Below are 21666 nucleotides of genomic sequence, written 5' to 3'. Positions count from 1 at the left end.
TGGCTATTGGTTTTGGTGGGTGTAGCAGGCACTCAGACACTAAGACTGCGCTCTTCCATTTTCCTCTGATGGATGGCTTGTCTGTTAGGAATCTAACAAGCGAAAGGAGTCAGGGTTGCTTGATGCACATGCCGGCGTTCTCTCTTTGAGCGTCGATTCAACGCCCCTCGTCCCGTCCCCATGGCCTTCTCTGCCCCCCGGGGATCGCATTCACCATCTACGATCGCAGTGTCTCTTCTGCTGTTTCTGAGCACAAGCTGTCCCCCCGAAGCGATGCGCGCTCTCGCTCGAATGTTGCAATGATCAACTCTCCACTTCAATTTCCCCCCCCCCCGCTTCGTCTCACCACCCCCCCTCCAGCCCCCATTATTCCTGCTATTTTGTTGTTGCAATCTCATGTGCTGATCTGCATGATGATGATGATGATGATGGTCTATCTTGCCAGTCCTTTTTTTTTTTTTTCCCAACAACTTCAACACAACATCATGTCGGCTGCTCCAGCAACCCACACTCCCGCGGCCGCCGCTGCTGCTGCTGCTGCGCCCTCTGTCGCTGCGCCCTCTGTCACCGAGTCCAGCAGCAAGCGTGGCATCCGCGCCATCCTCATCGGCCCTCCCGGCGCCGGCAAGGGCACTCAGGTTGGCCGCAGCACGCTCCCTCTCGCTCTTTCGACAACACGTTCTTCTCCACCACACGTCACACATCAACAACCACAAATCGACGCTCGTTCGTCGTTCGTCGTTCGTCATCCATTTCAAGAGAGCGATTCAAACAAAAAACAAAACGATCAAACAAAAAAAAAAAAAAAAAAGATCTTTTTAATTTTTATTTTTTATTTTTTATGTTTTATTTTATTTTATTTTATTTTATTTTATTTTATTTTATTAGTTCCTCGTGGCTTTGTTCGAAAATCCGACTGTTTTTCTTGTCTTCTTTCTTATGACAAACGAACACAACAAACGAATGAAAGTGAAACAAAAACAAAAGGTTCACTGAATGAAAAAAAAAAAAAAAAACAAAACAACCAGAAGCGAGGTTGCAGCGAAAGAAAAAAGCGAGATGAAAAAAAAGAGGTAGAAGAAGTCAAGGTGCACTGATAAGTGAAGCAAAGACACTGATGGCGCTGTGCTGGGCTCGAATCGAAGCGATTTGAGAATGAGACGAATAATGCAACAGCGAGTGAGATAAACATTGGAAGAGAAGGAGAGAAGAAGAAGTGAGACCGAGACAGAGAGAGAGAAGAAGAGAGAGAGAGAGCAAAGTCATATGGACAATGATGGGGGCAATGATGCAGCAGTGGTTTGAGGAACGTGATCCGTCGTCACTACTGCTGCTTGCCCAACAATACGCCACAATGAAAGAGAAAAAAGCAAAAGAAAAAAAAAAGATGATCCAAACTGATCACAAACAAACACAAAAGAGAAAGAGAAAGAGAAAGAGAAAGAGCGAGGAAACCAATGGACGACTCTACTCTGCTTCTCTCTACATTGCATGCATTGCATATGGGAGAAAAGTCGCATTCATTCATTCATTGAAACCGCAGAGAACAGCGTGGGGAATCGCGGGATAACGGGAAAAAACCCAATCGTCTCACTCAATCTTGTCTGGTTGGATAGGCTCCCTTGCTCAAGAAGGAGTTCTGCGTCTGCCACCTTGCAACTGGTAAGCAAGTCGACACACTGCATTACTGGCACATCTATTAGCGCTCGCTGATCGTGGTGTTTCTGATGTCGTTGTTTTGACCAATTCGACACTCACTCTCATTTCACCCTTTTGCTTCACGAATCAGGCGACCTTCTGCGCGCGGCTGTCGCTGCTGGCACCGATGTCGGCAAGAAGGCCAAGCCAATCATGGACGCTGGCAAGCTCGTTCCCGACGAAGTCCTGATCGACCTCATCCAAGAGAACCTGGTCAAGCCCGAGTGCAAGAACGGCTTCATCCTTGACGGCTTCCCCCGAACGGTTACCCAGGCCGAGAAGGTACACAGGGCGATTGAAAATGGGAGACGTTTCTGCTCTGCTTTTTTCCTGCGCTTGGGTCTCATCTCTTTCTCTCCCTACTTTGACACAGCTCGACGAGATGCTCGACCACAAGAAGCAAAACCTTGACCGTGTGCTCGAGTTCAAGATTGACGATGCCCTCCTTGTTCGCCGAGTAACAGGCCGCCTCATCCACTCTGCCAGCGGTCGCTCGTACCACGAAGAGTTCCACCCCCCTAAGGTCGCCATGACCGACGATGTATGTTTGATGCAAACTGTTTAGGAGTTTGGTTGCTGTTGTCGTTGCTTTTCCCTTGTCTCTGCTTTCGTTCTCCACGACTCGCTCATCTTGCCCCTCAAACTCCTTGGTGATAGATCACCGGCGAGCCCCTGGAGCGACGATCGGACGACAACGCCGAGACTCTTAAGCGACGATTGGCGGCGTACCACCAACAGACTGCCCCGCTGGTCGAGTACTACAACAAGAAGAACATTCTGTCCACTCTTGACGCTTCGCAGCCTGCCGAGCAGGTGTGGTCTACCATCCGTGGCATTTTCGCCAACTACACCAAGTATCAAGACAGCAAGCAGACTCGTGCTGGCGCCAAGCTTTGAAAAGCGTTCACGCTCGAGTTTTCTTTTTTGTTTTCTGAGCAAAAACCAATTCTGAACAAAAAAAAAATTACCAACCATTTCACCCACTTTGTCACATTTGTAGCTGTTTTACATTTTCACAATCTCCGCATTCGACAGTGGAAAGTGTGTGAGGAGAACACATCGGCAATCTCCATCTGCAATCGATTACAGCCTGCCCGATGCAGCACTGCACAAAGCTAAACACTCATCTCCCTGTGAATACCATCATCTCCCCCATTCAGCATTCATTCCTAGGGTTTGTGATGATGGCTCTGTCAGTTAATGCCATTCGACCATTCCAATTTTAGATTTTGGTTCACTCCTGCCATCTCCACTCTTGGAAAGGGGGAGCCAATATCAACCACCACCACCAGCCCGCGCTTCACACACACACACATAGATGACAGACGCCGCTACCAATCAACCTGGCCCGAGCGAGGCCGTTGCACAATGCAGACCACCTCCTGCTGCTGCTGCTGCTGCGGACGCCGAGTTGAGTTCCGTTCTGGATCAACTGGCCATCCATGTGTACGAAGGAGACGCCGTCAATGTCGCCGACAAGCTCCGGATCTTGGCCAAGCTCGCACAAGACGCCGGTCTTACACCATCTAGCAGTGGTCGCGGGTGGCAGCGACGACCAGGGACGCTGCGGTGGAAGTCGCGGTCGCCCGAGCCAAAACCGGATTTCACGTCATCGCTCGGCTCAGAAACGCAGGTGGTGGATGCATTACCAGCACCAGCACCACCAGCACCACCAGCACCACCGAAATCGATCGAGTCTGTAGCCGTGCCGCTGTTGCCCCGCGAAATTGCAAGCAAGCTCGACCAAGCGACGCTGGACGTGCCAAACAGCCAAACTGCCGCAGGAACGGCGTTGGCAGCGCTCATGCGCGTGAACGTGCCGTATTCGCTGCTCGCTCTGGCACTGGCGCGTCGCTCAAACGAAGCTGCCGCAACCCAGATCGCCGAAATGCTCATCCATGCCGGTGCAGATGTGCGCTCGACGGCCTTTCCAACGGGCGTTGCCGAAGAGCCGACCGATTCCCAAAGCCTTGTGCAACTGTTGCGCGCATCTCCTTCAGCAGCGGCAGAGCTGGGTTATGGCACTCCGTTGCATCTGGCCTGCATTGCCGGCGATGCCCACATCATCCGGCTACTTGTCCAGCGAGGTGCCGCGGGCGAGCAGTGTCTCTTGCTCACAACGAAGGCGAGCCAGCCGCAATTTGTGCTGCCGTTGCTGATGGAGCTCGGGTTTTCAGTCCCGCACCAGCAGCTCTCTGACACGCTCAAGAGTTGGATGCGAGACGGGCAAGTTAGCGGCGTGGAAGCGCTACTCAGACGCACCGCGCTCAATCGCGGCCAATGGCAACGCGCGCTGTTGGACCTCATCACGTCGGTCAAGTCGGAGGACGCGTTTCGGATCGCCAACCTCATCATTGAGCGTGCAGGCCCTAGCGTACTGAACGAGCCGATCGGTGGCTCCAATTTACCGCTGGACGCATGCGCACAGAGCGGCAACGAGCACGTGGCACTGGCGCTGCTCCAAGCCGGAGCAGGGGTGAACAACACGACCAGCGCATTGCCTCCCTTGATTGCTGCCATCCGCTTTGGCCACGAGAGCACCGTGCGCGTGCTGCTCGCTGCCCGCGCCTTTCTTGGTCCACGCATCAACGGCAGTGCGCTCCAGACTGCCTGCTTTTTCGCGCGACCGAGCATTGTCCGGCTGCTGATCAATTTTGGCGCAGACGTCAACGAGCGCGACGACTGTGGGCTTTCCCTTCTGCACTACTGCATGGCTACAGGGAGCCGCGGCACAGCTGCCGACAAGGCCTCGATGCTCGCGTCTCTGCTGAAATGCGGCGTCAACCCGGACTGGACCTCGCATCCCAAGCGAGCCGATTCCCTCGCCGCCGCTGATGCTGACGCGGCCTCCAGCACCACAAGAGGCAGCAGCAGCAGTTCCAAGCTCCTTCGCCGTGCATCTCGTCTGACTCGTGTTTGACCACATCATGGTTGTCGATGTATATATATTGTATAGTAAAAGCGTTTGCCCATGTTGAGCGTTTTTTTCTGCCCACTCTTTCTCTCTTGGCGAACCTCCCTTCCTTTTTCATATCCATCTCAGACACTTGACACACTCTCCCATTCGCGTCATCGCGTCTCCGTCCGAGCTCAGTCTACTGAATGCGTCTGGCCACTCTTACTGCTCCTGCCGCAACGCATCGACTTGGTCATCTCCTCCTGCGCCCAACCATCGCTGCTTCTGCCTCTGCTGCTTCTGCTACAACTACAGCTACAGCTACTGCTACTGCTACCGCCCGTCGATCCATCTCTTGCTCTGGTCCAGCCAAGCCAAATCTGACTCGTCTCGGTCTTGGCAGTCGTCCCGCGTCACTCTCATCCGTCTCCGCTGCTGCTCCTCCTGCCGCCGCCTCGCTCGTCAAGCCGTACTCCCCAAGGTCGATTATCACTTGGCCCACTGTCGCATTGGCTGCTGCTGCTGCTGCTGCACCTTCTGCATTGAAACGCAAGCAATCGTCGTCGCAGTCTTCATTCATGTCTACTTCGCTGGCGACTTGCTCAGCGGCCGAGCTGCTCGCTGCTGCCGATCGCGTTGTTGCTGACGCAGTGCAGCACATGAGTGGCATTGTCACCACCGGTCGCGAGGTGACTCACTCTGGGCGCTGGTTGCGCTCGGGCGTTGTCAAGTATACCGTCCCGATTGTTGCCCAGCAGGAAGGAGGGTCGTCGTCTTCATCAACGTCGTCAAGTGCGTCCGCACGCTCGTGGGAGTATGCCGAACGCACCACCCGACTGGCCGATGTGGGCGTCGACGGCGTCGATATTATCGCGCTGATTGGCAGCAGCAAGAATCCCGGTGAGTGCTTGTCTGTTAAGAAACTCTGAGAAGGTCTGAATGTGGTGCTTGGGGTTGCGAACCACAGGCGGGTTGTCGATCATTGATGGAGTCTGACCGCTTGCAACATTCTCACATGCTATTGGCAGTCCGCGGGTCGGAAAAGTCGCTCGTCCTCGTCCTCAACTACCGTCCTCCTGTGGGACGCCCAAGTCTCGAATTTCCTGCTGGGCTGATTGACAAGGGCGAGACGCCGAGCCAAGCTGCTGTAACGTTTCATTTTCGTCTTTGCTCTTTTTTGACAAGGTGTGTTTGAGTCACATTTTCTCACTGGATGTGGTTCCTCTCCCTTCTACCTCAACCCCTACTCCTCTCTTGTTTCATGCAGTTGCGCGAACTCAAAGAAGAGACAGGGTTTACTGGCGTCATTCGCGAGATTTCGAAGGACATTAACGTGGATCCCTGGAAGTCCACCGAAAACTTCCACCTCGTCACAATGGACATTGACTCGGATGATCCGAACAATGCTACACTCAAGCAAGAGTTGGACGAAGACGAGGTATGCGTTGTCTCTTCGCCCGTGTAGCTGTCGTCCACGATCCAGTATCTCATGTTGCTTTTTTTTTTTTTTTTTTTTTTTTTTTTTTTTTTTTGGCTTGGGGACTTCCGTCCTCAGAACTTGGTTCCGATCATTGTCCCCGTCAAAAATCTCCTGCAAACCATCATCCGGTACAAGGAGCTGCATGGCGTTGCTATCGAATCCAAGTTGTACGGGTTTGCCAAAGCCCTGGAACTTGCGAGCAGCGCTTCGTGGTGACTCGAACTGGAAGAGATTATGTTTCCGTTTCGTTACAAATACAGTCTGGTTTGAAGATGTTTCCTTCTCTGCAAAACCCAATCCGAGCAAATCAAAAGGACGCTTGGTGGTGTTTTACAAGCTCTCGCCGTGCGAGCGACCCGTTCGCTGCACCGCTTTCGCCGCTTCAGCATCTGCCTGCGCCTGGACGAGAGTATCCATAATCTTGAGACCCTGCAAGACAAAGCCGTGACAGAATGTCAGCGTATGTCGGCCATCTTCGACAAAAGAACGAAATCACCCCCATGAAAAACACTTGCCTTGTAAGCTCCGTGCGTCAGAAATTTGGCCACAATCGCCTCAACCGTGCCTCCAGCGAAATCAGGGCACTTTTTGCATTCAAGCGTGCCGGATTGCTTCATATCCGTCCTGCACAACCCCCAACAGCATCATAAAAAGGCCAGACGCAATTTCAATTTCGAGCAAAACTCCCCCTCCAACGCTGCAAATAGCAGCACATCACTGTACCATTGGGGATTGTCTGCATGTCGTGTGTAGGTCGTTCGTTCCACCATCGCTGCAGTGTCAGCCCACGTCACATTGTACGTGTGCGTGCTGAACATGCGTTCCTTGACATCGCGCACGACAACTTCCTCCATAATGCAATGGCCCGGAATAAACTATCCAATACAATGCATCGACAGTCGATCAGCAAATAGTTAGCTGCATACTGATTGGGAGTACCGAGTCAAGAGCGAGTGCAGCGTACGTGAGTGCTTTGCTTACGAATTGAAGGTACCAAGGGACGATGTTCTCCAGGACGGCTCTTCGCTTGACTGTCTCGACGCCATTCTGATCTAGTACCAGCAACATGGACGGAGAGTGGATTAAAGTGAGCCCCCCTCCTGTCTCATCTCCATCTCCAGCTCGGTTCTTCCATTCTTACCAATGTGCCGCTCGAGCACATCGATCGACTTGATGTTGGGATCGCGTCCGTCGGCATACTTTTCAAAGTACGTCTTGTAGACAATCTCAACGGGGAATCTGGGTTTTGACGAGGCGGCGGACGGTCAGTTTGAAGGAAGAAGGGGTTTTGGGTCAAACGAACTCTTGTTGCAACTCACTTGAACAAGTGGGTAATGGTGATCTCGCGCATGGCTCGAGCAAGAACGACAAAAAAAGTATGACTGACCGTCGCAATGTAGGAATAGAGAAATAACGATTGGACAAGGATTGCCTATGATCGAGGCGAAAGGAAAACGATTCACATGAAATGGCAACTTGAATGCAAACTGAACAAGTGGAGTTGGGGGAAAAGTATATTTGCAAAATAACCTAAGATTTTTGTGATAATAAGGAGGAAAAAAAACATGATAACACGAGCGCGGTGGGGAAAGGGGGGAACGGATTACAACTTGGAAACGGGCACTTTCGCTGGAGCGCCGACGTGCGCCACAATAACCGTCACATCATCCGGTTTGCTGAAAAGTGGACAAAGCAATCCCAAATAAAACAGTCAGTCAAACTGACAGGAAGCCAAATCATACAGAAATCCTACACGGGCCCCCTGTGACTTACCCAGAAATTGCCATTCCGCCTCGGAAGCCAAACGGACTTTGGCCTTTGCGCGCATACGACATGTGCGTGGCCATGACGGTCAGGGCCCGTGCAACGGCGACGGGGCCATCGGCGCTCACACGCTGGACAACCGAGAGCATTTCCTCGTCAAACAGATTGTCGAGAAGACCATCGGTGCCGAATACAACCCAATCGCCGGCCTCGAGCTGGAAAGAATGCGCTTCAGCGAGCTCGGGCAAATCGTGGATGGAACCTCCACGCATGTGCGGGGGAACCACCGACAGTTGGTACGGTGCATTGAACGTGTGCTGCTGCTCTTCACTTCGGTAAAACACCTTCTGCTGACGAATGACGAGGAAGCCCGAGTCACCCAAATTGGCAGTGCGGAGCGTCCAAGTCTTCTTGTTGAAAATGGCCAAGCATGCCGTGCTGCTTCCTGTGATGGATTGAAGCAAAACATCATCAATAAAGGGAAAAAAAAAAAGTCAGCAAAAGCACCATTCAAAAAGCACCATAAAACGAGTCACGCACCTGCTTCCACCGTCTGTTCGCGAATAAGCTTGGCGTAGGCCTTGGAAAGCAGCTCCTTGGGCTCATAAGGAGCCATTGCGGGGCGGGAAAGCGCCGAGCAGTTGTTCATAAGAGTCCACGAGAAAACGGCAGGATCGACACCCAGCTCGGCCCAGCCGCCAACACCGTCGGCCACGCCAAGGAAGGTGCTTTCAGTAGTGTCATGTACAAAGAAGGCATCTTCACCGCAATCGCAAGTCCAGATTTTCCGGGCGGCAGAGTTGGCGGCAAGCCCGTTGCGCGAACCCGTGCGACGCTTGCCAGCACAGGCATAGCCAACTTCAAAGGAGGCGGCGGATGGAGCAGAGCCCGCCGATTTGACAGAGCCCTGATAGCCAATAATGGACGACGAACCAGTTCCCATCGTGAAGGCCTGCGGCGGGTCGGACTGCTCTGTAGGAGCCGCGGCGAGCTGTGCAGAATCAGTCTGTTCGGCCTCAGCAACCAAGTTGCGCGAGGTTTTCGAGCGCTTCATGGAAGGACCATCGTCAGCACTGGGTGCACCCTCCTGCTTGCTCGTTGTTGGCTGAGACTCGGTGCCGGCATTTGTGGATTGGAAGGTAAAGTTAGTGCCCTCCGATGATTGGGAGGACGAAGAGGAGGAAGAAGACGACGATGACGACGAGGAAGAGGAAGAGGAAGAGGAAGAGGAAGAGGAGGAAGGAGAATTGGCCGCGGTCGAGTTGAAGGACGCAGCTCCAGAAACAAGCGCTGCAACATGAGCGCCGAGAGTACTCGCTGAAACGGACATGGATGCAATGTAACGCACAGGAGGAGCTGCAGCGGCCAAAATAGAGGCTACGAAGGTCGGCTGCGGCTTGGACACGGCTGCTGTAGCGGTGGCGGTGGAGGGCGTTCGGGCGTGGGTGGAGAAATACGCCGCGGGAATGGGTGCAAATCGAGCGACCGGGCCGGACAAGAAGAGCGACGCAGAGGATGCGGTAGAAGCAAGGAAACTGCGGCTGCTTGTCAGCAAAGTGGGGTACACGGACGCGCGACGCGTGGTGGAAGAAATCCGCGACGCTGCAGAAACGGATGCTGGAGTCACCTTGCGAGCCGTTTTGAGCAGGACGGAGGACATGCCGAGGAGCGAACGTACGAGAAGAGGACCAGACGACGCACCGGCAGATGCAGCAGGGGTCATGACCGAGGACGCAGCGCCGGCGGCCGCAGCAGTCGAGGCAGCAGCAGCCGCGGCAACGACAGCGACAGTGGCTGGAGGCGCAGGTGCCATTGTCACCATGGGTGCAGAGACAAACGAACTGGCCATGATAGAGGGAGCTGCATTGTCGCCGAGGAAGGGCAGCACAGACTGGCGGGCAGCAGGAGGCACAGGAGATGCCGTGCTCAGCGTGTCGTGATGGAGCGACGAGAGCGCATGCAGCGAGTCAGTCGTGAGGAGAGCGTTGGGCGTCGAGTTGGACGTGCCAGCGGGCGTCAGGGACATGGGCAGCGCGCCGATGGGCGCGGCACGGTGGCTGGACAGCATGGCCGAGGCGAACGCGTCCATGACAAGGCCGTACCATTCGTGGGTGAGGCGGTCGTTATCGCGACGCAACAGGCAAAGCATGGAAAGAATCTCAATGAAGCTGGCCTCGGAAGTGGAAAAGAACGGAGCGTCTCGCGACTGAAAGTGCTGTTCTTGGCGGACATTTGCGGGAGGGGACAGATTGCTGCGCGAGCCGCGGCGGGAGCGCCAGGACGCAGCGTTGCGCCGGGCTGCGCGCCATTGTTCAGCCATCCGGCGCCAGAACGGCTGCTGCGATGACGTTGGCGAGACAAACGAAGGTCCGACCGAGGCCATGCGCGAGAACGGCGAATGTCGCATCCTGTGAAAGTCGTCCCGGCCAAACTCGCGCTTGGCGGACGACGCGTTGAAGGAGGACGCCGAGGCCGAGGCGGCGTTGTTGCCGGCACGGGCGCCGTGCGCGTGGCCCGACCCTGCGCCAGCATGCGCGCCGGCGTGCTTTCGCTCATAGTAGTAGGTGAGTGGCCGCGGATGCGACAGCGGCTGGTTGTACGCCGAATGCTGGCGCCACCAGGCGTGTGTGTGTGTCCGGGAGGGCTCGTGCGAGCTTGTGGCCGAGCAGTGGAGGAATTGCGAGTGGCTCGCCATCCACGCGAACGGTGCCGTTACGGACGCGGACACTGTCTGCTGGACGCTCGATCGCGGGAAGACTCCGATCGGCGGCATGACTCAAATGAGTTGTGCACGGTGAACCAGGGTGGGGGCGGGGGAAAAGGGGAGCAAAGCGATGACGTTGAAACGACGAGCTTTCCAAAAAACACAATCTCCGAAAAATGTGACACAAACAGGCTTGAGGAAGAAAGAGAATGAAGAGTAGCGTAGAAATGGAAAACCAAAAACCTGTGTGATGCATAGGAGGCGAGCGATAGGAAGTAAGTCATCACAGGACGGCACATCAATCCAAACTCAAGCAAAAAACAAAACAAACAAACAAAAAAACAAAATGCTTCAACACAAAATCCCCGTTCTGTTATGAGCCGAGAACGGCCTTTTTTTTGGATCCGCTGATTGTTTTGATCCAATGATATTTAGGAGAGCTGGAGAGCTGGAGCGCGGGAAGGAGCTGAGAAACGACTTTTGTGGATTGTTGCATCATTGAAAATTCAGAGATGCCCTGCATTGATCCGATGCTGTGTCGCTCTTTACTGAATCTCCCCCCCTCCCCATTGCTTTGATCATAGCATGTCCTGAGGGGCTGGAGCGCGGGAAGGAGCTGTGGCTGAAGTCCTTCCAATGAAGCTCTTCGGATCGCTCTTTGTTCTCTGTTTGCCCTCCGGCAGCATGACTGCGAACCCCGTTGTTCCTCATAGCGTCATCTAATTTGTTCCCCCCCCCCTTTCCCCTTTCCCCCTTTGTCCACTGCATTCAACAGAAGAGCAGCAAATAGGAGGAGCGACGGGGGGAAAAAACGGAAAAAAAGGAAAGCAATGCTTTTTCTGTGGTTTTAAATTTTGAATCCTGTTTTTTTTTTTCTCTCTCTCTCTCTCTGTTGTTCCTGTTCGTTGCTGTTGTTTGTGCTGTCATCCCGCTACCTCTAAAACAGCCGATACACCACACCACCAGCATCGCGAGGCACAGACTCGGACTGGCGATGGTGACATCAGAGCAGCTCCCCATCGGCAGAGATAACGAGGCAGTTTCCGCCTTTTTTTTTTTTTTTTTTTTTGCTCCTTCTTTGAGTTTCTCTTTACTGTCGTGTGTAGGGAGCTCAATGTGAACAATCCATCGAAAGATGCACGTTGCGCCACCAGATGCGGCTAACAGCGCGCAAGAGCAGCAACGAGAAGCGAGAGAAGGCACAGAAACAACAGCAAGCTCAAAAAAAGAAAAAAAAAGCCATGCTGCAGCTCTTCCATTACCGCGTCCACACTCGCTGCTTCCACACATCCCCACACGCACCCACACATCCATGTACATAAACACGCAAGCAGCGAGTGGTCTGTGTCATCCACTGGCGATCGGCAGACGGAGAAAAGCAAGAAAAGCCTACCGTATTGGTTTTGAATGGAAACCTCAAAGAAAAAAAAAAAAAAACGAGGAAAAAAAAGAATGGACAGCTTTGACATTGTTTTTCTTCTTTTTTTAAAACCGTCTCAAGGAATAACAAAGAAAAAAGAACATGGGATATGAGACAATTGAATCTCGTCATAATAATGGAGGAGTGCTCAAGAGCTCACAGAGGAACTCGACAGATGATCAGCCGAGCTGACGACGGTGGAAGGATCAGGCTTTCCCACATATGTGTCGCATGTATGGCTCTGTCCAAACATTTGAAACTATCGATTGCCAAAGACCCAACGTGTTTCCATAGCGTGTTGCGAATCAGTTGAATGGAGCAACAAGACTCGAGAGCAGTTTGAGCAGACAAACAGTCACCAATCATCATCAATATATTGTCAAACAAACAACAGACACACGGAACCTCGAATGAACAGCAAGCAGCATCATCACTCGTCATCGTCATCGCTGTCAACAGATTCCCCTTGCAGTCGTCGGTACAGGGTGCATTTCCGTCGGATTTGGTTGGCAGTGTGTTGCAAATAGTTGAGCTCCTTGTCACGAGCCATGGCCTGTCGATGGAGAGATATTTCAGAATGTTAGCCCAACTACAAATAAAAGAGACCAATCATGGCACCAGGGAACGGGTACAAACCTTGTAGTTGGTGCCATGTCGCTCCATCAAAGCTCGCACAAACTCTTGGACGCCTGGGGGCTGATGAACCTGAGCTGATGCAGTCTTGGCTGCCTTTGCTTCGAGTGCTGTGGTGTTGTGGTTGCATCCCACAGGACAGGGTGTGCGACTCAGTGATCTGACACATCGAAGAACACGCGTTCATTGTCGCTCAAAAGGTGGCGCTCACCTCCATCAACTGACACAGCTTCGCTAACTTTGGGAGTGCCGGCAGCTGCTTCTGCAGCATCGGCAGCGGCTTGAGCATCGAGCGCTAGCAAGTCGACCGATCCAGGCGCGTCGCCGTTGCTCAGCAATCCCCGGCTGGCAGCAAGGTTGGCTTCAGCGCGCAGCTGCAACGTCGCGTTCGGGTCGACAACCAGGCCAAGCGATGCAAAGTTTTCCTTGAGTGTCTTGTTCTTGTCCCACGCGGCCTGCACATCCGGGTGGAGCACCGAGACCTATCCAACGACGATCATGGAAGCGTTTTTGTGTGAGAATGGGATGGCCTTTTCCCCCCCTCTTCCCCCTCCCCACAGCGCTATCGCTGCACCGCAAAGAGACTGGCGCAATGTTCGCCTTGCAGATAGTGCTTTGAGGGGGGCGGGTCGTGGAAGTGGGGGGTTGGACGGATGTGTGTGACCAAATCCTCCGAAGCTCCACATGGTGTGTGTGGATTCAGTTGCTTCGAACTCAGTCGTCCCTCAATCCCAGCATCCCAACCGAATCATCAAGAAGAGCCATTCCATGATGAAAGCCACTTTGCTGTACCTTGCGCAGATTGCGAGCGGTGCGGTGCTTGACTTTGCTTGAGCTGACCGCGGCGCGGACTGTGTAGTGCTTCTTGCGCTTGGACGACTGGCGACCCATCTCCTATGAAGAAGAAAAAAAAGAAAACTGAAGCGACGAAGAGTAGTAGTAGTGAGTCCAAGTATTCGTACTTATTCAGTCACATTATCGGTTGGCTTCTCCAATGGTTTGGATGACGCACGAGGCCAAGCAGCAGTGAATATGTGGAAGAGGTTTGAGATTGAATTGGAAGGCTCATCACGCAACCCTGTATCCTCTGTCAGGCTTCGTGACTAAGTGTACATCGATGCATTAAGTCTCATTTTCCATTTCTGAGCATTTTCTCAGTCCTTTTTTTTTTTTTTCAACTTTAGATGCCAAACCTCGTTCAGGCGGGCGTTTCGCTCATCTCGCGGCGGTCGACCGAGTCTGAAGCCGAAGTCGCTGCCGAGCAGTCTGCCGAGGAGATCCATGTCGCGACTTCGACAAGGTAACCACTCGTATGCAAAGTTGAGGGGTGGGGTGTCTGTGTCGGAGAACGGCCGCCGAAACGGAGGTGTTCCACGGATTGCCTTGGATGGCGGTTGGATCAACGTGAGGGGGTGGGGATTGGCAAAAGTATGTCTTCATACATTGTAGACAGCGTGTGAAAGCAATCGCAGAGTGAAAGCGTCAAAGAGAAGAAAGAATGACGAACGAAAGAACTGGAAAAAAAAAACAAAAAAAAAAAACAAAAAAAACAGGAAATGAAAAACCGGATTCAATGCAAAATGCATTAGAATAAAAAAAAAAAAAAAGAACTAAAAAAAAAAAAAAAAGGTTGAAGAAATGCATTGAAACGAGGAATGAAGAAAGGGAGCGGGGAGGAGAGCGGAAGCGGATGACAGAGCGAAGAACTACAATCAAAAGCAACATACGTCCAACATGACGAGCGGAGGTAGGGGGTGGGGGGGGGCAAGGGTGGATGGGAAGAGTCGATCAGAGAGGAGCCATGCGACTCCCGCCCCATTTTTGAACTGCGGCCCTGCGATGTTGTTGCACCAGCGACGGACGCGACGGATGGCTGCTTCGAATGCTGCTGTTGGAGTATGGATTCCGCAGTAGCAGAAGTAGCAGCAGCAGTGGAAGTTGGGAGCGAAAAACCAACGCAAGCATATAAAAAAAGACAAAGAAAAAAAGATAAAAGAACCTGCTCTCAGTCAGTCGCACACACACACACGCGCGCTGTCACACAGTCACAGTCACACATGCATCCCAATCCACTAGTCGCAACGAAGGAAGGTTGGGATCAGCGAGCGATCGTGCGATGGAAGCAGACGATCAAACAGTTCGCAGCTCAATGCATCGGCCATTCACTTGAATTCTCCATGCATCCACGCTCCACCACCCTCAACTCGACGTTGTCTCATTGCTCTGTTACTCATCACTCAATCATTCATCAAATCATTTCGCAGTTTGCTGCTCCTGCTGGGCTTGCTCATGCTGACCGTCATCACGGTCTGGATTTTCCACATCCGCCACTTCCGCTTTGTCCACGAAACGGGTCTCTCCATCATCTACGGTAGGTTTGAGTTGGTTCAGTTCAACTGCTTGGCTCTCTGCCGAAATTGCCCTGGTTCATGCTTGCTGCGGATGGTACTTTTTGCTGGAAACTCACTGCCGCTCTCCCAATCCATCTTTCTCAGGTGTCATTGCTGGTCTCATCATCAACTACGCACCAGGCGACCACAGCATTCAAAACCGCACTGTGTTCGACTCTGAAATCTTCTTCTATGTGCTGCTCGTCCCGATTATCTTCCACGCCGGCTATTCGCTTAAGCAGGTGAGTCCCAGCTGTTCGTTCAGTACACAATTCGTGATATCTGGGAAGTGCTCTCTGCCTTCACTCACCAAGTGCTGTTCTCGCTATCTCTCGTTTGGCTGTCTTTTCAACGCCTTCCCAGCGCCACTTCTTCCGCAACATTGCTGGTATTCTTGTCTATGCTTTGATCGGCACGACGATTTCTACCTTTATCTTTGGGTATGCTGGTCCATTCTGATTTCCATCTGTGTTATTTGGAACCACTTTGTGAACTCGGCATGTTGGTATACTGATCACCCTTCTGACCTTTTTGTGTTTTCATTTTTTTTTTTTTTGGCAGCGGCATCATGTACTGGTATGTGGCTGCAGGCAACGAGAACATTGACATGGGTATCGTCGACTGCCTCTCGTTTGGTGCCCTGATCTCCGCCACCGATCCCGGTACGACAACTGTTTGTTGTGCTTTTGCTGGCAGCCCCATGGATTCCAGCACGCTTGCTCATTCTTCTCCTTTCTTTGCTTTCTTTGACACAGTCACTGTGCTCGCCATCTTTTCTGAAATGCGCGCCGACGTCGATTTGTACGCTCTGATGTTTGGCGAGAGTGTCCTCAACGACGCCGTCGCCATCGTGCTCTTCCGCACGATCGCCTCCTACCAACCCGGCCTCAACAATGCCTTTGATGCTGCCGGATTTTTCAAGTCGATTGGCGTCTTCTTGGGCATCTTTGTCGGCTCCATGGCTATCGGCCTCGCTGTTGCAATGGTCACTGCGCTCTTCATGAAGCAGTCCACGATCAAGCACCACCCGCTCTTGGAGACGGCCGCTTTTGTTCTCCTTTCGTACAGCAGCTATCTTGCTGCTGAGGCTGTTGGCTTGTCTGGTGAGTTGGATGTGTGTGTGGGCGGGGGGTTTCACCGCATTCTGAGCCTTCTGCTCGTACGTTTTGCTCACCACAAATCACGGTTGAATCTCTGTTTGTGATAGGCATCGTGTCTGTGCTGTTCACCGGCATGGGTCAAGCCCACTACACCTTCAACAACCTCTCCGAAGAGTCCCAAAACCGCACCAAGCAGTTCTTCGAGCTCCTCAACTTCCTTGCCGAGAACTTTGTCTTTTCTTACCTCGGTCTGTCGCTCTTCACCTTCCCCAGCCACGTCTGGCGCCCAGGCTTTATCATTGTTTCCATTGTAAGGATTTCTTCCATTGTTCGAGCGCATCCCCCCCCCCGTTGCCAGTTCAATCCACTCACAACCTCACTTTTTGGCCTCGCCTTCCATCGTCACAGCTTGCATGCATCCTCTCGCGCATGTGCAACGTCTTCCCTCTGTCGTTTGTGCTCAACCTGTTCAAGAAGCCGTACAAGCGCATTCCCCTCAAGTTCCAGCTCATGATGGTGTGGGCTGGCCTGCGTGGCGCCATCGCGTTCTCGCTTGCCTCGTCCGAGACGGTCACCGAGGCTCAAAAGATTATCTTGACGACCACCCTCATGATTGTTCTCTTCACTGTGCTCGTCTTTGGCGGCGGCACGACCATGATGCTGCAATTCCTCAAGATTCGCGTCGGCGTTTCGGATGACGACGAGGTCCCGACCAGCAACTATGTCTCCAACAGCAAGCAAAACCCGCTTGCCAACCACCAACCCCAAGAAGGCCAGGCCAGCTTGGTGCGCCGCTTCCTCAACTTTGACCAAAACTACCTCAAGCCCGTGTTTGACAGCCGCTACGTTGACGTAGCAGAGCCAGACACTGGCTTTGGCTCTGTTCTGGCATCCTTCAAAAACCGCAAGGGCCCTCGACCCGTGCCGGTGGTGGATGCCAGCCCCGACGAGCTTGCTGCGAAGGGAAAGACCCGGCTAGATCGCGACGGCGATGACGAATCGCTCGACGACACACCAAAAATCAGCGGTTCCTCGTCTGTCAAGCTCCAGCTCGGCGATTAGACGTGAATTTTGAGGATTTTCATTGTTTGGATGTGTTGTTTTGTTTTGACGTGAATGTTTCGATGTTTTCTCTTTTTGTTGTTTGTGAGCTTTTCGAGTGTTTTTGTCTGTCGATTGATGTTTGTTGCACACCTTTCTTGCGGCACTCCGAGTACTATTTCTTTTTCGAATTACCTGAAATCTCTATTGAAACATGTGGAAGAGTTGTGCGTGTTGAAGAAGTTGTCTGTCTGGGTTGAAGCGTTGAATGTTTCAAAATTTGCTGCAAAATTCTACTCTCGCTCGCGATCGAGTCGGTCTTGAACGCGTTTCCGCCAGCATTCCTCGTGCATCTTCTTGTATCCCTGCACGACGTACCGCCCTGAAAACCCGGCTTCGCGCTTCTCGACAATCACATTGAAGCAGTCGTCGCACCGCGGCCCGGCGTAGTCGCAGTAGCACTCCCAATGGTAGCACTTGTCCTGGTAGTGCAGCCATCGCCCGGAATATCCCTTCTCAGTGTCCTCTGTGAGCGGATCCAAGCACTGCTGGCACTTTGGCGCCACCTTCTTGACGTAGCACTCGTAGTGGTACAGATTGTGCGGATTGAGGGCAGGAGCGCACGCGTCGCCGCTCATCCCGCGCTGCTTGTCCGGCTTGATGGCGTCAAAGCACGACGAGCACCGCGAGCCCGCCTTCACTTGCATCGCAGGTGTAAAGACAGAGGCAGAAGCGGTCTGCGCAAGCGAACTCGTCGCGGTTGAACCAGATTTGGATGATGACGCTGCGCCACCAGTGGTAGTTGATGAGCCACCGCTGCCGGGTTTCGGCTTGAAGTTGACAGGTTCTTCTTCAGTGTAAGGCGGCGGGAGAATGTCGGCGCCGGCGTACGAGGACGCGGCGGCGTCGGTTGGAGAGTATGGCGGCGGTGCTTCCGCCTCGAGCCGTTTGGACATTTGGATTTTGGGATGAGTGATGGATCAGATGGAGAAAGTGAGTGAGGCGCATTCGAATGCGGAATGTATTGTACAAGTAATCCTGGAAATGCATAGCACCGTGAGAGTGTGGGGAAATCAGTGTGTGAGTTCTGGAGAAGATCAGCTCTCCGTCTTCCAATCGAGGTCGGATTGGGAAAAGCATCGGAAGGCGCCCGCAGAGTTGTTCGACCAGACAAAGCGCGTGCTGTTATGATTGAGGGCAATGGAGATGCTGCGGGTTGCGGCCGCGGGTCCAACGGGAGCGCTTCGTTTGCCCGCGTTTGGAATGTGCACCACTCGAGGCGCGAGTACATCTGCGGCAAGCAACCGAACAGGACGGTCAACCATGGACGGATGCGTATTGAGTGGGTGCAGTTCTTTGTTGGATCAACGAGTCCCTTCCCTTCCCCTCCCTCCGCCCAAAACCCCAAAACCCCGAATGATAGCAGTAGACTCAACTCGAAGTTCGAAAGCTTTCGCGTGAGCCATCATCCATCCAGCCCGTCTTGACAGAGTGCCCAAACAGGAAGGACGAATCCCAAAACTCGAGCGAATTGTCAGTCTTGGCAGCAACAAACAGGCCGTTGTCGCGCGAGAGAATCGGACAGACGCTTCTTTCGTCGCGCCCTCGCATGGACGAAGTTCCGCTAAAGGACGACGCGTGCTGGTGTTGGAGTGTTAACAAGCCTGTCAAGAATGCAAAAACCCCCAAAACAAAACATAATCAGCTGTGCTACAAGTGGTGTTCGAGTCTACGAGACCAGTACCTTTGCAGGTCGAGAGATTCCAGGCCTTGTGCTCGCCCGTCACGGTCGAAGTGATTAAAAACCGTCCGTCGCGTGAGACATTTAATGCATCAATATGAGCGTGTGGATCGTGGCCAGTGAACGGTCGAACGTACCTGGAATAGGCATTCAGCCAAAAAGTGAAGGTGAGTTTGGAGAAGCTTCTCGAGACAACCCATCCCCATTGCGCCACCTTACATTTTGAGTGCCTTGTCATACTGCTCGTCCGTGGACTGGTTCATGTCGAAGAACTCGCCGATATGACGGGAGCAGGGCGCGACGTGCGCGCCTGGAGGGGCTGGCATTGAGGCGGTGCGTGAAGTTGTGAGCCACGAAGCCGTAAATCTCCTGTCGTCGGTCGGTAGTGCTGAGAGGTGGTCGTTGGAATTCGACGGAGACAAAGTTGGAGAGCGCGCTGGCGGCGACCGGGTTGGCGACATCGATGAGGGCGACCACGATCTGTGTGCTGCTGCATTCGGGCTGGCGAAATTGGGCGAAGGCGATCGCCCTCGGCTTGCAAATGCTCCAACCTCTGGAGACATTTCTGTGCTGCTGCTGCTGTGTGTGCGGGCGTGTCGAGAAGATGGAGGGCGCTGTCCAAACGATGCTTCTTCCGTCATCGTGAGTGTAGCGAGCGGCAGTGCAGACGAGCTGTCGCGTGATTGCAAAACGGGTCCGGAAAGGTTGCGAATGTCGAATAACAGCGCACTCGATCCGGCAGTGCACACTACCAGCTCATCGCTCCCAGGCACGAACTTGGCAGCGGACGAAATGAGGCCTCTACCGAAAAAGGTTCAATGGAAAGAGCGGGTGAGCAAAACAACGAAAGCCATCAATCAATGCAACAAACGAGGGTTTTGTGATGGCCAACCTTTTCAGTCGAATGGTCAAGATTTCTTCAAAAGAGCGTAGGTCGAACATGCAAAGTGTGCTGTCGGCGCTATCCACACCAAACACACAGCGAAGGCAACAGAAAGAACCAAAAAATTCAGACTGCATTTCAACAACCCAAACACAGCTGCACGTGCAAATACGTACCAAGAAGTTAACACTGCAGTGGCCTGCTCATTGACTTGACAATCAACAAATATCGAAGGGTGGCGGAGATCGTTGAATGGCGGAGCTGCGGTAACTGAAATGTGGAAATTGGCGCGGTATCAACAACAAGCAGAACAGTTTCGCACGGTTCGTTGAGAAGGATGCGGAATTGTTTCAAGTAGAAGCAGAGTGATGTCTAGTACTACTTACTCGCACAATGCTGCAGATCAGCAATGACCAACTCGCCGTGATCGCCAGTGCAAACCATCTGGTGCGAGTTGGCCCATCCGTAACACGGTGCAATCAAGCTCACGTTGTGGCTGAACGTAACCGAGTGCACATCCTTGGTAGAAGACCTGCATGCCCACAGATTCAACATGAGTTTGGAGTGAGTCGAAACGGTGCGATTGTTTGACCGAAAACACAAATCCTGAACTTTACCCGGACGTCTGGAAGAGCGCGACAACCGGTCCGTCGTGAACAGCTAGGAGATCGTCTCGAACAGGCTCGCATACAAACGTGACGCTCTTTGGCAGCAGCGGAGGCGCATCCGGCAATGTCCACCATTGCATTGCATTGAACGTCGTTGGCGGCGGATGACTCGCGCCAGCCAACTCCGCACCCGCCGCAGCCGTGGTGCCAGGCGCACTCGCACTAGTTGTTGCAATGCTTGACGTTTTTGCCAGTCGCTTTGCAGTCGATGCAACGGCCGCAACCAATCCGGCGTTCGTCACTGCGCCAAGCCGCTCCAGCATTGCAGTGCTCGTCGCGTGCTGGACCGGCGCGCAGCACGCAGCGTTTCGTGCCGGCGGATACACATGACGCTGCTGTGCTCTCGGGGCTCTTGTCAGCGTCGGGAGGCGGACGAACGTTCTCGGCAGGCCATTCGGCGTCGCGGGTTTGGCTGGACCTGTCAAATCGGATGCCGGGTCGTCGTCCGTTGCCCGTGCTTGTGACTGTGCCTGCGATGACTGTGGTGCTTGGGGCGGAGGGACTTCGATGGGCCGCTGTGACGCACGGAGCAGCGACGAGGCGCCATAGCACGGCTGAGCGCTCAGCTCGCGCGCAACGAGCAGCTCGTGCAGCAGATTCGCAGGCGAGTCAGGCGATCGAGGCTTCATTCATGAGGCACAACAATGAGCAAAACAAGGATGGAGAACAACGACAACAACAACAAAAAAGGTTGAGAGGAGAGAAACGACGTGCTCAGTTCAGACTGCAGCGTCTGAGCATTCGAGTGAAAGAGAAGACTGGAGGCAACGGGCATAGAATTAGAATAGACTAGACGAGAAGGAGAGAGAGAGAGGTGCGACCCCCCAGTGACCAGTCTCATGTTGAACGCTTCAAAGCAGTCATAGATGGGAGAAGTGAAATGTTCCAAGTTGCTCAGATCAATGGCTTTTCTTCTCTCTCTCTCTCTCTCTCGCTCTCTCTCTCTCTCTCTCTCTCTCTCTCTCTCTCTCTCTCTCTCTCTCTCTCTCTCTCTCTCTCTCTCTCTCTCTCTCTCTCTCTCTCTCTCTCTCTCTCTCTCTCTCTCTCTCTCTCTCTCTCTCTCTCTCTCTCTCTCTCTCTCTCTCTCTCTCTCTCTCTCTCTCTCTCTCTCTCTCTCTCTGTCTCTCTCTCTCTCTTTTTCTGGCTCTCTGAGCTTCTCCTTCTCAATTAGCCACCGTCTCAATTGCTTTTTAATGACATTCCGGCACATTTCGACACCTTTTCCATCTTTGTCGTTTGACTTCTCCT

General features: G+C 53.2%; 9 protein-coding genes across 9 annotated transcripts; 4 read left to right on the top strand and 5 right to left on the bottom strand.

The window, feature by feature from the left end:
• The first annotated feature begins 452 nt into the window (after nt 1–452).
• CAOG_07798 (adenylate kinase isoenzyme 2) lies at nt 453–2672 on the top strand. The gene is made up of 5 exons (XM_004342822.2): nt 453–638; nt 1617–1662; nt 1790–1980; nt 2072–2239; nt 2356–2672. The coding sequence occupies exons 1-5, from the start codon at nt 486–488 to the stop codon at nt 2593–2595; spliced, it is 798 nt and encodes a 265-aa protein (XP_004342871.1). The 5' UTR covers nt 453–485; the 3' UTR covers nt 2596–2672.
• A 253-nt stretch (nt 2673–2925) lies between these two features.
• Nucleotides 2926–4670, top strand: CAOG_07797 (hypothetical protein). Its single transcript, XM_004342821.2, has one exon. The coding sequence runs from the start codon at nt 3017–3019 to the stop codon at nt 4616–4618; it is 1602 nt and encodes a 533-aa protein (XP_004342870.1). The 5' UTR covers nt 2926–3016; the 3' UTR covers nt 4619–4670.
• A 41-nt stretch (nt 4671–4711) lies between these two features.
• CAOG_07796 (hypothetical protein) lies at nt 4712–6351 on the top strand. The gene is made up of 4 exons (XM_004342820.2): nt 4712–5494; nt 5623–5741; nt 5862–6032; nt 6150–6351. Exons 1-4 carry the CDS (start codon nt 4801–4803, stop codon nt 6288–6290), a joined length of 1125 nt encoding a protein of 374 aa, XP_004342869.1. The 5' UTR covers nt 4712–4800; the 3' UTR covers nt 6291–6351.
• CAOG_07795 (hypothetical protein) lies at nt 6247–7443 on the bottom strand. The gene is made up of 6 exons (XM_004342819.2): nt 7394–7443; nt 7216–7313; nt 7056–7126; nt 6798–6949; nt 6590–6698; nt 6247–6503 (listed from the first exon to the last, which is right to left on the bottom strand). Exons 1-6 carry the CDS (start codon nt 7423–7425, stop codon nt 6405–6407), a joined length of 561 nt encoding a protein of 186 aa, XP_004342868.2. The 5' UTR covers nt 7426–7443; the 3' UTR covers nt 6247–6404.
• A 131-nt stretch (nt 7444–7574) lies between these two features.
• On the bottom strand, nt 7575–10772 carry CAOG_07794 (T-cell activation protein phosphatase 2C). Its single transcript, XM_004342818.2, has 3 exons — nt 8379–10772; nt 7848–8283; nt 7575–7750 (listed from the first exon to the last, which is right to left on the bottom strand). Exons 1-3 carry the CDS (start codon nt 10609–10611, stop codon nt 7678–7680), a joined length of 2742 nt encoding a protein of 913 aa, XP_004342867.2. The 5' UTR covers nt 10612–10772; the 3' UTR covers nt 7575–7677.
• Nucleotides 10773–12392: 1620 nt separating this feature from the next.
• Nucleotides 12393–13486, bottom strand: CAOG_07793 (hypothetical protein; the record flags this gene model as incomplete). Its single annotated transcript, XM_004342817.1, has 4 exons — nt 12393–12515; nt 12599–12705; nt 12807–13077; nt 13388–13486. The coding sequence occupies 4 exons, from the start codon at nt 13484–13486 to the stop codon at nt 12393–12395; spliced, it is 600 nt and encodes a 199-aa protein (XP_004342866.1).
• Nucleotides 13487–13771: 285 nt separating this feature from the next.
• Nucleotides 13772–17326, top strand: CAOG_07792 (solute carrier family 9). Its single transcript, XM_004342816.2, has 8 exons — nt 13772–13895; nt 14860–14966; nt 15091–15227; nt 15349–15425; nt 15547–15647; nt 15741–16088; nt 16193–16395; nt 16494–17326. Exons 1-8 carry the CDS (start codon nt 13780–13782, stop codon nt 17145–17147), a joined length of 1743 nt encoding a protein of 580 aa, XP_004342865.1. The 5' UTR covers nt 13772–13779; the 3' UTR covers nt 17148–17326.
• On the bottom strand, nt 17310–18112 carry CAOG_07791 (hypothetical protein). Its single transcript, XM_004342815.2, has one exon. It carries the CDS (start codon nt 18080–18082, stop codon nt 17420–17422), a length of 663 nt encoding a protein of 220 aa, XP_004342864.1. The 5' UTR covers nt 18083–18112; the 3' UTR covers nt 17310–17419.
• Nucleotides 18113–18124: 12 nt separating this feature from the next.
• CAOG_07790 (hypothetical protein) lies at nt 18125–21164 on the bottom strand. The gene is made up of 8 exons (XM_004342814.2): nt 20368–21164; nt 20137–20282; nt 19927–20020; nt 19760–19828; nt 19087–19668; nt 18871–19004; nt 18563–18790; nt 18125–18417 (listed from the first exon to the last, which is right to left on the bottom strand). Exons 1-8 carry the CDS (start codon nt 21045–21047, stop codon nt 18224–18226), a joined length of 2127 nt encoding a protein of 708 aa, XP_004342863.1. The 5' UTR covers nt 21048–21164; the 3' UTR covers nt 18125–18223.
• Nucleotides 21165–21666: the final 502 nt, after the last annotated feature.

The sequence above is a fragment of the Capsaspora owczarzaki genome (assembly GCF_000151315.2).
Source record: "Capsaspora owczarzaki ATCC 30864 unplaced genomic scaffold supercont2.16, whole genome shotgun sequence".
Lineage (NCBI taxonomy): Eukaryota > Filasterea > Ministeriida > Capsasporidae > Capsaspora > Capsaspora owczarzaki.
The sequence above is the reverse complement of the archived record's forward strand: the minus strand, read 5'-3'. Positions and strand labels throughout refer to the sequence as shown.

Excerpts from the sequence above, each read along its gene's own strand:
- CAOG_07798 (XM_004342822.2), top strand. The coding sequence starts at position 486 with ATGTCGGCTGCTCCAGCAACCCACACTCCCGCGGCCGCCGCTGCTGCT. Across the intron at positions 1,663-1,789 it reads CGTCTGCCACCTTGCAACTG|GCGACCTTCTGCGCGCGGCT; the intron begins GTAAGCAAGTCG and ends TTCACGAATCAG. Across the intron at positions 1,981-2,071 it reads CGGTTACCCAGGCCGAGAAG|CTCGACGAGATGCTCGACCA; the intron begins GTACACAGGGCG and ends ACTTTGACACAG.
- CAOG_07797 (XM_004342821.2), top strand. The coding sequence starts at position 3,017 with ATGACAGACGCCGCTACCAATCAACCTGGCCCGAGCGAGGCCGTTGCA.
- CAOG_07796 (XM_004342820.2), top strand. The coding sequence starts at position 4,801 with ATGCGTCTGGCCACTCTTACTGCTCCTGCCGCAACGCATCGACTTGGT. Across the intron at positions 5,742-5,861 it reads AGACGCCGAGCCAAGCTGCT|TTGCGCGAACTCAAAGAAGA; the intron begins GTAACGTTTCAT and ends TGTTTCATGCAG. Across the intron at positions 6,033-6,149 it reads AAGAGTTGGACGAAGACGAG|AACTTGGTTCCGATCATTGT; the intron begins GTATGCGTTGTC and ends TTCCGTCCTCAG.
- CAOG_07795 (XM_004342819.2), bottom strand. The coding sequence starts at position 7,425 with ATGCGCGAGATCACCATTACCCACTTGTTCAA. Across the intron at positions 7,314-7,393 it reads ACCATTACCCACTTGTTCAA|ATTCCCCGTTGAGATTGTCT; the intron begins GTGAGTTGCAAC and ends GTCAAAACCCAG. Across the intron at positions 6,504-6,589 it reads TGACGCACGGAGCTTACAAG|GGTCTCAAGATTATGGATAC; the intron begins GCAAGTGTTTTT and ends TTTGTCTTGCAG.
- CAOG_07794 (XM_004342818.2), bottom strand. The coding sequence starts at position 10,611 with ATGCCGCCGATCGGAGTCTTCCCGCGATCGAGCGTCCAGCAGACAGTG. Across the intron at positions 8,284-8,378 it reads CGAACAGACGGTGGAAGCAG|GAAGCAGCACGGCATGCTTG; the intron begins GTGCGTGACTCG and ends AATCCATCACAG. Across the intron at positions 7,751-7,847 it reads GGCGGAATGGCAATTTCTGG|CAAACCGGATGATGTGACGG; the intron begins GTAAGTCACAGG and ends TCCACTTTTCAG.
- CAOG_07792 (XM_004342816.2), top strand. The coding sequence starts at position 13,780 with ATGCCAAACCTCGTTCAGGCGGGCGTTTCGCTCATCTCGCGGCGGTCG. Across the intron at positions 14,967-15,090 it reads GGGTCTCTCCATCATCTACG|GTGTCATTGCTGGTCTCATC; the intron begins GTAGGTTTGAGT and ends CATCTTTCTCAG. Across the intron at positions 15,426-15,546 it reads ATTTCTACCTTTATCTTTGG|CGGCATCATGTACTGGTATG; the intron begins GTATGCTGGTCC and ends TTTTTTTGGCAG.
- CAOG_07791 (XM_004342815.2), bottom strand. The coding sequence starts at position 18,082 with ATGTCCAAACGGCTCGAGGCGGAAGCACCGCCGCCATACTCTCCAACC.
- CAOG_07790 (XM_004342814.2), bottom strand. The coding sequence starts at position 21,047 with ATGAAGCCTCGATCGCCTGACTCGCCTGCGAATCTGCTGCACGAGCTG. Across the intron at positions 19,005-19,086 it reads TATGACAAGGCACTCAAAAT|GTACGTTCGACCGTTCACTG; the intron begins GTAAGGTGGCGC and ends TGCCTATTCCAG. Across the intron at positions 18,791-18,870 it reads GAATCTCTCGACCTGCAAAG|GCTTGTTAACACTCCAACAC; the intron begins GTACTGGTCTCG and ends CATTCTTGACAG.